General features: G+C 46.1%; 1 protein-coding gene across 1 annotated transcript; it reads right to left on the bottom strand.

Annotated features, from left to right (window-relative positions):
* Window positions 1–248: 248 nt before the first annotated feature.
* Window positions 249–1,743, bottom strand: LOC132243870 (olfactory receptor 2V1-like). The gene has a single exon (XM_059714385.1). It carries the CDS (start codon window positions 1,643–1,645, stop codon window positions 704–706), a length of 942 nt encoding a protein of 313 aa, XP_059570368.1. The 5' UTR covers window positions 1,646–1,743; the 3' UTR covers window positions 249–703.
* Window positions 1,744–13,716: the final 11,973 nt, after the last annotated feature.

Here is a 13,716-nt window from a genome sequence, read left to right as displayed (position 1 = left end):
AGCGCACTGGGGAGTCCCCCGTGCTCCTGTGGGATGCTCCATGTGCCCCAGCATCACAGCACTCACGAGCCACCTGCTACCTAGAGGTATGTAGAAAAAACGTTTAAAGCTGCCTCTACAGCTGAATCGCTGAATCTTTCCAAATGAATCTGAATCTATTTGAAGTGTTCTGATTTGATTCACAGAGATTAAAGGGTCCTCTGATTCAATTCAGATTTGGAGATTTGGCCACTGGATTCGGCCGAATCTCCGCTGAATCAAATCAGGGACTGAAGCTTTGCACAGCCCTAATAAATAACCCTTGTGCTTTCAACCTTTCCTCATAAGTCTTATCTCCTTGGGCCCCAGATCATTTTTGTTGCCCTGCCACTTCTCCTATTATCTTGACGTTTTATCTGGGTTTTGGCTTTCTTCAGAGGGTCAGCATGAGGGAAATAAAAAGTTTCAATCTCCCATTAAATCTTCACATATACAATAATTTAGTAAAATTTCCTGCAACAGAAGAACTCTAGTGAACTTGGAAAATGGAGTAGACTTCCTCAAACCTTTTTTCTAAGCATTTCAGTGATATAACCCATGATTCGTAGTAGGTCACTGGCTGTTAAGTGACTGAGAAAATTTAGTCCCCTAAATGTTCCAGAAAACCTTGCTGGTGGCCGTCTCAGTTGAATGAGACTTAGCTCACAGTAAACTACAGCATTTGTCAATTTTGCTGGAATGCTCTGCATTTCCCAACCAGCTTTCTTAGGGCTCCTAAGACATCCCTGTTTCTCAGGCTGTAGATGAGTGGATTCAGCACTGGGGTGACAATGGTGTAAAAGAGAGCCACAATCTTGTCTTGCACTGGGGAGTGGTAGGAGCTGGGTCTCATGTACATGAAGATGGCTGCCCCGTAGAACATGCCCACCACAGTCAGATGGGAAGAGCAGGTGACCAGCGCTTTCTGCTGTCTGGTTGAATTCATCCTGAGGACTGCAGCAAGGATGCGAGCATAAGAGGCAAGGATGGTGAAAGAAGGGATAAGGAACATAACAATGCTACACACAAACAGCAGGGTCTCATATTGGGACGTGTCAGAGCAGGACAATTTGAGCAGGGCTGGGACCTCACAGAAAAAGTGGTTAATTTTTTTAGAGCCGCAGTAGGGCAAGTGCATGGTAGAAGCTGTAAGAATCAAGGCATCTACACATGTCCCGATCCAGACCCCGCCTGTCAGACCCAGGCAGACTCTCTTGCTCAGGAGGACAGGGTATTGCAAGGGGTTGCAGATTGCTACGTACCTGTCATAAGCCATGACTGCCAGGAGGAGGCACTCTGCTCCACCCATTGTCAAAAAGAGGAAAATCTGAGCCCCACAGCCAGCTGGAGAAATGGGGTTGCCTGGGGTCAGGAAGTCTACTGCCATTTTGGGAACAACAATCAGAGTCTGACAGATGTCCATGAAGGCCAATTGACTTAGGAAAAAATACATGGGAGTGTGAAGGGAGGAATCCACTTTGATTAGAAGTATGAGGAGAGTATTTCCAGAAACGGCAGCAATGAAGGTTAATAAGATCATGGCCATGGAGAACATGTGTACATTGGTCCGGCTCAGGAGTCCCAGCAGAATGAAGTCTGCTGAAGATGTTTCATTCCCACTCTTCATTTCCTCTTCATGCAGCTTTGCCTGAAACCCTGGACAAGAACCAAATGCCTTGGGGAATGTGCATACACTCACTAATAGCAACTGAGGCAACTGGCAGGTTTTCTTCTCCTGTGAAAGAAATGACAGGCATTATGGTTCAAAAGAGAGGGGAGACATGCAGTGGTCGATTAAGATTTCTTTGGGCCCCTGGGCAAACAGAAAACTGGAGGTCCCCTGTACCACATTATAAACAGGAATGTATCAAAAAGCATTAATAAATAGACCCATTAAATGGTTACATGCTGCATTAATAAATAAAGCACAAGAGGCAATGTCAAAATTAACTATTTAGTTTTGCCACACACAAAACTGAATAAAACAACTGCCGTAGGAAAATGACTCAGATGCATGGGATTGCCATAAATGTATAATAATATGAAAGGAAAGATGTTCTAGTTTAGTGGTCATATAGATTCTTGTCTGACTGTTTTTTTTTTAAATACACATTTTACATTGTACCTGCACTACAGTAACTATTGCAAGAAAAATATGGGCCACTCCTATAGCCTTGAGTATCAGTCTAAGAATGCTGTTAGTGATTCTTGCAATTAAAATAAAGACCTACACAATACAACTCTTTTTTTTCTCTTTCCCAAAAACTTAAACAGATGCTAAACATCATATACTGTAAAGCTCTCTCTTTTATCTCCCCATTACACCCTTGTGCTACCATTGCATAATTTTATAACCAAAATGTATAGATATATTGTGTTATATTAATTAATATGCATTATATATATATATATAATGTAGACAGACAGATCTAATCAGCTCCTAGAAGAGCTCACCCTTCCCTACACGAGCTGCCATCACTTGGGAAAAATGCACACTCCCTCTCTATTGGGAGCTCGGTTTGGGGTCAAGAACTGCAGGAAGCATCCTGGGGTGAGTAGGATTCCCCTTCTCTGTACCCCAAAGCACCCAATAGCAGCAGGACTAAAGCACCACACCCTGCCTTGCTGGGGGATCTGATGCAGTTTGGGGGTGGTTTGGAGCTACAACCCCCAACACCACACACACACACACACATGCACGCACACACGCACGCACTCTGTATCTGGAGCGGCACGGCAACCTATTCTGTAGTTGCTTGCCTGCCCTGCGACGCAACCCTTGGGAGGGAAGGACAGCAGGATCAGGCTCCTTTCAGGCACAGGGATGGGAGAGGAACAGACCAGCTGGGCAGTGAGTGGCAAGGGCAGCATTGATCCTCATGACACAGTATGGGTTGTTACTACACGGTCATTTAGTACTTCCAAGAAGAAATAGTAAATGATGGTGCAGTAACAACAGCGTGTAGGGGACACAAATAAATGTGCCAAGTAAAATCAGCTGTAGGCTGTTCAGAAAAGAAGAAGAAAAACAAAGAAAGAGAAGACTAGAACATGACAAAAGTTGCTTAAAATTATGTATATATATTTCAGGAAAAAAACTGAAACAAATTTATTTTAGTCTCAGGTTGCTAGAGATCTCTGGCCTATCATTTCAATTCCATGAAACCAATGATAAAATAAAATTAAGAAGAAATGTCAGTTCTATAATGCTTTTGATAAAAATGGTCAATCAGTATTTCAATTAATGTGAGTGGGTATTTTTTCCTGAAAAAAAGGATGTTTCACTTTTTTAAGGGGCATTTCCCCCCAAAATTGAAACATTAATTTTGAACATTTCCAGTAACGGGCTAAAGGCCATACAGTACAAAATACTCTGTGAGGGACCTGCCTGACTAGGAGTGGTACAGATGCAACACCTGAAGAATAGCCTTCATAACTCTTGGAACAAAAGCTCTCTGAACCTGAAAGAAGTTGCCTCTTCCCACTAGGTAAAAGGCCACAATCTCACTGGCTTCTCTGTTTCTCTAGGGAGGGTGGTAGGGTCCCAGGGCAGCCCAGCTGCAGGCTGCTGCAGTGGGCTGGGGAGGAGACACACATATACTCACATACCGTGCTTAGCCAGGAACACAGCTGGCTCGCAGAGACTGAAAGAAACTGACCTGCAGTTTCCTTTCTGCCTGGACTTGCGGGGGTGCAGATCAAGACCCCCCCCATAAACCAAGAGGGAGTGGGGTAGGGGCAGGGGTGAATCATTTGCCCCTGCCCCACTCCCTGCTGCACTGTGGGCATTGCCCCACACCCCAGCCTGGCTGGGCCTCCATTCATGGGGAATGGGGCCCCCGCCATGATGGATTGTGGGGCAAACAGAACCCAGAAGCTCATCTAGGGGTGTGGCGCCAGGGAGCCAAAACAGGGGCACGTGGTGCCCCGGTCTGTGCACGGGGCAAGGACGAGCTACAGCTGCGGGCTGGGCTCAGCCTGCTCCTGGCCTGCACGCCTCGCTGCAGCCTTTGCAAGTGGTGTGAGGTGGCACCTTATGCCTCACTGCCTAGCTGGGTTGGCAGTGAGACGCATATGCAGCTGCACTGCTTTCAAAGATGGCAGCAAGGCATGCAGGCAGGGAGCAGGCAGAGCTCTGTGCAAAGATCAGGTGTCACATGGTTCCTCCTTGGCTCCCTGGCACAGTGCTTCTGGAGGAGCCACCGGGCTGCACTGGGTATTTCCTGTGGATGATGCAAGTTGGGTCCAGGGGTCCCATAGTCTTCGTCCCCTATGACCCAGTGGTGCAGCCAAGGCTGGCCCCAGTCTAGCTCCTGGCTCTGGGCCCTGCTGGGTGGTGCGGGGCCAGTGTGGGGAGGCAGCTGTGGCCAGTGCAGTGCTGCGGGGTGGTAAATTCACAGGGGCCACCAGTGCCAGGCAACAACCCTGGGCACAAGGGAAGAGGCTGCCACAGCCCCAATCCCAGGCTCAGCTTTTCTCTCCCTCCCCACGGCCCTTTCCCCTTCATCTGCCTATTCCCCCACAGACCTTCCTGTCAAGGGGGTGGGGGGGGGGGCACTCATGCACACACGCACCCCCCTCCCCCCCAAAAAAAATTCCCTCCACCTGTGCCCATGATGTTCAACTGTGAGGAAGATACAGTGACTTTGCTGTGCTCTTCCTCTGACCTCACAGGACAATGTATTCCATTACAGGTGATCTCTACTTATAAACTACAAGCCAGCATTCAGCCAGCCAGCCTTGACCTAATCTGGTCAAATCTGATTTTCTAAGAGACCTAGCTTTCTACTGGGTGCATTAACTCTGGCCTAGATTGATTCTGGTGTAAACCAATCAGGAGTAAGTGTTTTCAGGCAGGTATCTACAAATGCATGGATTAGAGAGAAGATTTGCTGCTCTTTGCAGCAAGATTCCTGCAGCCCTGCCATGGACCCCTGCCACCACTGCGGGGAGCTCCAGACTCCCCCCAGGTCCTAGCACAGGGGCTGTCAGGCAGCAAGGGGCAGGAGACAACTGCTTCCCGGCTCCTTGGATCTGCCTGCTCCTGGAGTGGGGACTATGTCCCCCTGACCCAGTAGCACAGAGCTCCTGCCCTGGCTCCCTGATCAGGGGCAGGGGACTTGGAGAGAGCTGCAGGGGTGGGACAGGTCCCAGCTCCCTGCCCCAAATCTGCCAGTGAGGCAGCTATGTTGCTACTAGCTTACCCACCAGCAGATCAGGGCAGAGGGCTGGCACCTACCTCACCCCTGCATCTCTTTCTAAACCCCGTGCCTCAGTCACCCAATTGGGCATAGTGCTGGGACCTGTCCTTGACCTGTCCCCCACCCTGCATGCCAGGTAGAGGTTGGGCAGCTTGTTCTCCGCTTAGCTCTGCAAGCCCAAAGCTGGGGGGTGGGGAGGAGGGAAAGGCTAGGGGGCTTGTTTCCCATTCAGGTCCATCAGCACAGAGCTGGGGGGTGGGACAGGCTGAGGGGCTTTCCCCACCCAGCTCTGTGAGTGCAGAACTGAGCTAGGAACAAGCAAGCATGTTCCCTGCCCAACTCCATGCTCCACGTTTCCCCATCCCCACCAACGAGGAGCTCCCAGCACTGGCTCCACGACCACAGGCCCAGTGATGGAAGATGCTTATCTCCCAGCCCGAGTCCCAAAACCACAGAGCTCGGTCCAGGAAATAAGGATCTCCCAGCACTGGGTCCCAATCACGGAGCTAGGAATGGGATTTAAGGGTCTCCCAGCCCCCACTCCCCAGTCCAATGGCAGAGTGGGGGCCAGGACATAAGGATCTCCCAGTCCCCAGGCCCCAATCACGATTTCAGAGCATAGGGCTTGGGCAGAGGGACATAGTCCTGTGGTGGAGCCCGTCCTACCAGCCGGCAGCTCCCATGAGCAGGAAGCTTCCTCCTGCCTCCAGGTGGATGGCTGACCTGGACCAGATTTTGCTCCCAATCAGATGTTTACATGAGCACTACGGCACTATTACTAATCTCAAGTAAATTCACTACGCCATTTCAGCTCACAAATTTACTCAGGATTACAGAAGTTTACTATGAACTAGGCATGTGCATGTGTAGACAGACTTGCTTACTTCACAGTAAACTATGCTAATGCAATGTTAAGCTTCTCGTGTAGATGTGTCCACTGTCAACTAAAATATGCCTTGGGAAATAGATAAAGTATACCTTATTACCATATTAGATGGATTAAGTGTATATCATTGATGAATAGGCATAATTTTAAAACATCTGATAACTTAATTTGTGATAATTTTATTTAGTAAGGTTTTTAAGCCCAGCTCAAAGCTGGTGATAAAGATCCCAGGTCTGCCTCAGAAACTCTTTTCAGGCAGCAACCCAGATCCTTGCTGTATTTCCCCCCTGCAGGTGAACTAATATCAGCGCTTCAAGAAACCGAGTTTCTGAAACCTCAGTAAGAAGTTATTTTGCCAGACAGGCTGCCCACCCATTGGAGAGTTAAAAGAATTGGTAACTTAAAGATTTCTTTCTTTTTGTTCTAACAATTCTGTGACTCTCTTCGTTTAATTAACAGTTGTTGTTTTTTGGTTTTTTTTAAATCAGCAGCTTGCTATGCTTTACCTCTACTATCTTAGCAATTGCCTGTGGTTTGTATTCTAATATTAGAAGTGCTGTTAAAATTTCCTTGACTCTGTTTTTTGGACTGTGTGCTTTTACCGGACCCAGCTTCTCAAAGCATCCTTGGTCCCCAGAATCTCCCTGGGGCTCTGCAGTCCTCAGCCTCGGTGCCTGTTTTCCTTCTGGCAGAGTGAACTAGAAACCCTAAATCTCTATAGCTACTGAAGTTTGTACATACCAAGTAGGCACAGAAAGGTAACTAGGATTTATCCCCTTACATGCAAAGCTAGGGACAAGGGAAAGTCTTGAAAGAGTGGATTGTTTGTGTTATGTGTTTCATACACCGGTACCACCAGTAATTTGGGGTCTACGTCCTCTCAAAAAAGAAGGTCTTTCAGAGAACACAGGCCCCAAGTTACTGTGTGATACAGAGTGGTGAAGCACATAACACAAATGATCCTCCTTATAGGGGGGTTTCAAAGTCCTTGAAGTGGAAATATATGATATGATATTATACATGTATGTTATGATATACAACACAGACCATTTATGATATGTTATGTTAAACTAAATCTCTCTTTCTCTAACACTTTTAATAGCCCTAAAAGTGGCCTGGGTGAAATCCTGGACCTGCTAATGTGAATGGGGATATTGGAATTGATTCCAGGAAAGCAACGATTTAATCCTTACAAACATTTCCTCCTCTTCAGGTTCCTTTGACTTACATAGCTACCATGACAGAAATAATCTGTTTTCATTAATAATTTCCACCTTCCAATTCTTAATTGTATCATCTCATTTATCACAGCAAAAAAGCCATTTCATACACATTTGTAGGAAAAATAAAATAAAATAAAACATATTTTATTAATAATCCTACTAGTAGAAGTAATAATAGTTAAAAGTAAAATGTACATGACTTTATTGCCACGTAATAAGTGAGATACATTTTGAGAAATATTTATGTGCCACTTCTTCTATGGCCTATTTCACATGCGGACCTTTAAGAAGAAACATGGTGCTGTTTCTAATAAAGATAAATCAATTTTTTAAAAACTTTGCCTGCATAAAGTAGGACTAAAAGAAAACAGGAATCACTTACCTTGATTTGATTTATCTCTTTCTGTGACCACTTCAGTAAGAAGTTTCATCTCTTCCAAAAAACACTGTCCTTTATTTAAAAAGAAGTTCCCACACCCCAAATTTTTACACACCTACTCTCCTGTATTCTAATATATTCCCAAAATATTTTATTTTTCCAATCCCATCTGGGCATTTACAAAAAATAGAGAGTTATTAGCTCAAAAGCAACTACATGAGCTATCCACATAAATCTCTTTTCTTGCTGTCTTTACTTTTAAAATTAAAGAAGTGACTGTTCGAGGCTTGGCATTCCTTTAGTAGAGGGCATCAGTAGTTTTCTGAGGAAGTAAATTACTTTAAAAACTCTCAGGCATGAACTCCATTTCAATTTCAAGATTAAAATATATAATAACAATTCTTGCCCACAGGTTGAAAAAATATTTTAATATGTTTAAAATTTTGCAACACAGGCAATATATAAAAACAATTTGAAATCAGTCTTTAAAAAAAGATGTTCTACACTACATAAAGGCACAGTGCAAGTCTTTTTCATCACGCATCTGCAGCTCACTGAGTAAATTCGGTAGTGGAGAATGGATCAGGCAGGTCATAAAAAACACAGTCTTTACAAAAGCCAAGTCAAGTTTGTGACCATTACGTTACTCATCAGCAATAGTTTTTAAATCTAAGGGGAGGAAAATACACAAATGTTCCCACACTCTGGGGACTCTTGTTAAGTCTTTAATTAAGTTGTACTTTCAGCTCCAACGGGTACTCTGCCAAACCTTCCTCTATTTAGCTGTTTGAAAACTCTGTAAACTTATGCAAAGGGAAATTTCTTGACAACCTCTGTGTTGAGGTGGGAGATAGCAAAGCATTTCAGGAAGGACAAATCACAATACATTTCAGTCTTTTTTTAAAGAAAGTCTAAGGGTAGGATTTTTTTTTTTTAAAGTGGGAAATGTCATATTTGACTGTTTTCATTCTAATACAGAATGCCCGATTTCTCACTGATGGATTTTCTAGTGCAGGATGCAGATAATAGTAGAACAGGCCCAGAGGCCTCAGACTTGAATAGATGCTACTCAGATGAGTGGGGTCCATTCCTTGATTGCAGACCACAGAATCAGGTGCTTGATCTGAGACTGCCTGTACATTAGTCTAATGTGTAAGAGAAGGCATCTGTAGCTCTCCATAGTGCTTTGAATAATCTCTGCCAGTCAACACAGAGTCTAGGCTGGTAGTTTTAATGCAGCCTCACCTATACCAAATGCAGAACTATGCTGGGGGTTGGGAGGAAAGTAACCTTTCCCCCATAACTGGCATACCCGTGTCGATGAAAGTTTAGAGAGAGAAGACCCAAGAACAGGCCTGAAAGCATGTCAAAGCATATCCAATCATGCAGCTGGTCCAAGAAATGTTATCACCCACAAATTACTTGGCCACTCACATATTTTTTGTACCAGCCCAGCTACACGGTCACTCCAGCTGTATTAAAATTCCCTCTCTTGTGACCTGTCACTCCAGCTGGGTTATATTGTATTGTTAACTGCTCTTAAGGAGTGAGACCATTCTGAAGTAGAGTGGTACCTGGCTTTTGCTATAACCTTCTGAATTTCTTATACCTTGTGGAGTGCCTACATCTTTATGTAACTTCCTAGGCCTTAAATGCTATAAGCTGCAAGTGTGACAGGAAGAGTAGGGTAAAAAATCCTGTTAAGAGTCATTTCACTCTCCCCTTCAGCCTCCACTTTCTGCCATTGTGCGACACAGGATACTGGACAAGATGGACCTATGGTCTGACCCAGGGAACAGAAATTATGTTCTTATGGTCTACATGATGTGAAGTGTCTGGCACATTCAGGTTTAATCAGTCTAGTGGCTTTAGTCATCACCAGATTTCACTAACAAGAACTCAGGCAGTCATCCCGCATGACTAAGTCCTTCAGCAGGGGCCAGAGTCAGTAGCCAAGGAAGAGGCCAGGGCAGGGTCCAAAATCAGGAACCAAGAGACAGAGATGGGTCAAGAATAGTCCAGATGACCTGAGAACAATAAGCAGGAGAAAGCTAACAGTATAAAACCTAACGTGTTTGTTTGTTTGATTGATTGATTGATTGATTGATTGATTGATTGATTGATATCCACCCTTCAAGAAGAAGCTCAGCGAGGACATAGTCTATTCATTCTTGGTTGTCTCTGTGACCAGTTCATGGATTTGTCTATATGTCATTCTTGACACTTATGCACAGGAAGGAATCTGTTCTTGCATCTGTGGAAAATGATGCATACACAGAGACAGGCATGGGCACTGGCAGCGGGCTGAGAGGGTGGAAGAGACATACACCTTGGCTTCTGGATCAGTAACCAAGTAACTAGGTCACGCGCTGGCAGAAGTGAAGGACAGGGGTTGAAGAACCTGTTCACCCCAAGGGTATTTGAATGTGAGTCTTTCTAACTTTTACCATAGCACGCTAACCACTACAATCTCTGGACAGTCATTATCCAAGTGCTTCTCCAATGCTTTTTTTAAAAGCTGTGCCACTAATATTATAACTGAAAAATGAATGAAGGATTTGCAAGTGGGAAGGTTTCTGCCCTGCTGGAACAATGGCCCAGACTACCCAGGGCTCTCTCTATGCTAGGAGAGCAGCTGCCTCTTACTATCTGCTTTGCTCCCATCCTCTTGGCTGCACACATCTTCTACGCACCTTCTTCTCATGGTTGCCCGGGGTTGAGATTCAAAATGAGCTCCAAAGACAGATCTGTGGTGTGGTGGTTAATGTGCATTGCTAGGAAGCCCAAGTGTTTCAGGCTCAAATCATTTGTGGGAAATGAAGGTTTTCAGCTTCTCAGTTGAGCGTGTCCTAATTCCTCAGGGGCAAAGATGAGAGTCTCTCTCCGTCTGCCTTCCTACGTCCTGCTAAGTTAGGGTAATCATTGAAGGTGTTTTAAGGCTTCATGCCCACTGCACATCCACAGTGCTGCAGGTAGGTGCCCTGGCTCCTACTGCTCAATCTGTGGGGATGCTTAAGGATTGAGGAATGGAAACGTTCCTGCGTGTCAGTGCCAAAAACGACATGTAGAAAACCAAAGCCCAGCCCCGTTGGCAACCAGGGTGTCATAAGAACAGGGACCAGGGTGAAGTAAGATGTGCTGGGATGAGAGCTCCCTCCAAGCTTATTAGGAGACTTAACTAATTCCTGTTTCACCCTCATGGGCTGAAGTGGTTCATTTGTAGTGGCATACGGGCAGCTTTTGGCACTTACATAAAGTTTAGTCCTTGTGCTGCTTCTGTACACAGGGCAAAATTATTCTCCAAGAGATAAACAAAATGTTTTACATTTTGGTAAGCAAGGGAGTTGGGGCTGCCTGTTAGGGCCCCTGACACTGCCCCAAAAGTACAGCCCCACAACCATTGCATATGGTCAGTGCCCTTTGCTGTCCTTTGACTGACCTCATCCTCATGACCATGGAAAGGATACAAGCAGAAGTAGCTTGGATTTCTCAATGTCACAGAAGTCCCAGATAAATAATAAGGGGCCATATCTGCTTTTTCCCTTCTCATCATGAATGTGACTCACCTTTGAACAAAGCTGTAAGGAACGTTCTGCCTGTCAGCTCAGGAAACCATCCAAGTTTTCCATGGGGACATGGCCATCATTTTCTGGCCGTGCAAGCCAAAACATATGGATCCCCCACCTACTTCCCACTTCAGGTGTATCAGAGCAACGGGGTCCATGAGACCTGCATACTCCCAGTAGGTCAAAAGTGCATTAGCCACAATCCTGCCATGCTCGCTCTGTAGCACTGGACCAAGCCACCCACTCCAGGCTATGGCCACCATGCTGTGCACGTGCACTGGAGGCAGAGGAGCCAATTTAGGAGCTCCAGTATGGTGCAAGGCTGTGGGGGGTCCTCTCCTCTGTAGCATTTTGTCACACAGTTATCTCCCAATGTCTGCAGTGCAGGGGTTTCCCCAGGGTGGTATGGTTCCCAGTGGCCTATACTTGGGCCAATGTGGTCCAGATTATTACAGGAAGGATCCTATATCTCCACTCTCTGTCTTGGTATTCAGTTTGGGGTCACACTTTCCCCCAAGCCACATTTCATTTTACCGACTTTCCTCTTTGGGGAACCATGTCTTGGCTAACCTCAGAGCAAGCTCCACTTTCAACGGGCTCATCCATCAGTGTGCCTGAGGACCACAGACACCAAGGCCTCTTGTTTCTCACCCACACTCACAGCTCAGAGGGAAACACAGGATGAACTGCAATACATTGCCCACCGCAGTGTCACCACTCAAAAATAAATCATAGGAATTTCTTCCCAGGGCCAGATGGAGAAATGGTCTCTGGGTGCGTCTACACAGGCACAGTTACTGCACAGTAACCAAAAATGTTGACGCAGCATAGAGGCATGATACAGGTCACAAATTTATGCCCGAGTAGTTACAGTAACTCTGTGTTTGTGGCCTGATGTGGGACTAACTTTAGGGATAGTCATGTCTTCACAGAATTGTTCCGTTGCTTCTTTGAGACCGAGCATCATAATAGTAATAGGAAAACTGGGGAATATGAGAAGTGAAAGAAATATTATTCCTATTAACTAATTATTGTGACCACATCTTATTTATTTGCAATGAAAAATTCCTTATCTGGTAACTGACCTGCATTCCTCATAGCCTCTCTCCTGGTCAGTTGCATTTCTTCCAGGCACGAAGAAAGAAACCTCCTATACCTCGGTGATTTCATTTACTCCTCTGCCGCCTCCCCATGGATGTAAAGTTCAGGAGCTTCCTGTTTCTCACTGTTGCCCTTTTCTGTGCTGTCTTGTACAAAAATTATTTAACACAAGGCTTAGAGGGATAGTTGGGTAACAACCTTTTTTCATTAATAAGCTTGCTAAAGATAAAAGGTTAGATTAATACATAGCTTTTTTTTTTCTCCTTTAAAAACCACGTGTTCCACCTTTGGCCTCAGTGGACTGAAAGTGATGGAAAAAACAAATGAGACATTAATCAGGCCTAAAATACAGTGCTTCACTCTTAAAAGTACTTGTTGGGAAGGTCTGCTTCAAAGCACTTGTAATCATAGGATCATAAAAAGTAGGACTGGAAGAAACCTCACAAGGTCACATCTAGTCCAGCCTCCTGCTCAAACAGGATCATCCCTAATTAAGTCTCCCCAGTTAAGTGGCTACTTCACATACTCTTGAATGTTTCCAAGCCTGAAGACTCCTCAGCTTCTCTAGGTCACCTGTTCCAATGTCTGATGAGTCCCAAAGTCAGCTAGTTCCCCCTATTCTCCAGCCCAAATTTCCTTTGCTGCAGCTTGAAGCCATTGTTCCTAGTCCTGCCCTACTACGCTCAAAGAAAAGCCCACTTCTATCATTTCTATACTCACCCTTCAGGTTTTTGAAGACTGTTATCAAAACCACGTGGCAGTCTTTTCTTCTCTGTGACAGGGGGCCTCCCGGGGCCGAACTCTGTGGCCCACCCGCCTCTCACTGTGACAGCAGGCCTACTCAGGGCCGAGCTCTTCGTGGCCCGACCGCCTGTCTCTGGGCAACTGCCCCCTCATCTCGCCTGCCACGCCTTTGATGATAATTAGTTCAATTAAGATGATAATTAAGCGGGAGGCTGCCCTTCGACTGCCCCCATGCCCAGGGGCGCTCTGCAGCTCCGACCTCCCCTAATACCGCAGCCCAAGCCTCGCAGATGGCATCATGGTGTTCTTCCTCACCAGCCCCACACTGGGCCCCAGAATCTTCTACGCACGACACCACTACGGTCTTCTCCTCTCAGGCGGCCACTCCGCCGTCATCTGGGCTACCTCACCCCCCCCAAAGCTATCTTCCCCTCTCGGGTGTGGTTCCCCCGGAACCTTCGGCCACTAGCCCTGGCCCACCTCCAGGCCAGTCGGGACCCCAGGCCCCCGGCTCTTGGGCGTCCCTCAGGGTGGGCCCCCGGCCCTTTTGACCTTCCTAGTCCTGGCCCCAGCATGGGCCAGTCGAGGGGACTCTCCC

This window comes from Alligator mississippiensis, chromosome 11 (genome assembly GCF_030867095.1).
Source record: "Alligator mississippiensis isolate rAllMis1 chromosome 11, rAllMis1, whole genome shotgun sequence".
In the NCBI taxonomy this organism is placed as follows: Eukaryota; Metazoa; Chordata; order Crocodylia; family Alligatoridae; genus Alligator; species Alligator mississippiensis.
The sequence above is the reverse complement of the archived record's forward strand: the minus strand, read 5'-3'. Positions and strand labels throughout refer to the sequence as shown.

Coding starts and splice junctions, on each gene's coding strand:
- LOC132243870 (XM_059714385.1), bottom strand. CDS start 1,645: ATGAAGAGTGGGAATGAAACATCTTCAGCAGACTTCATTCTGCTGGGA.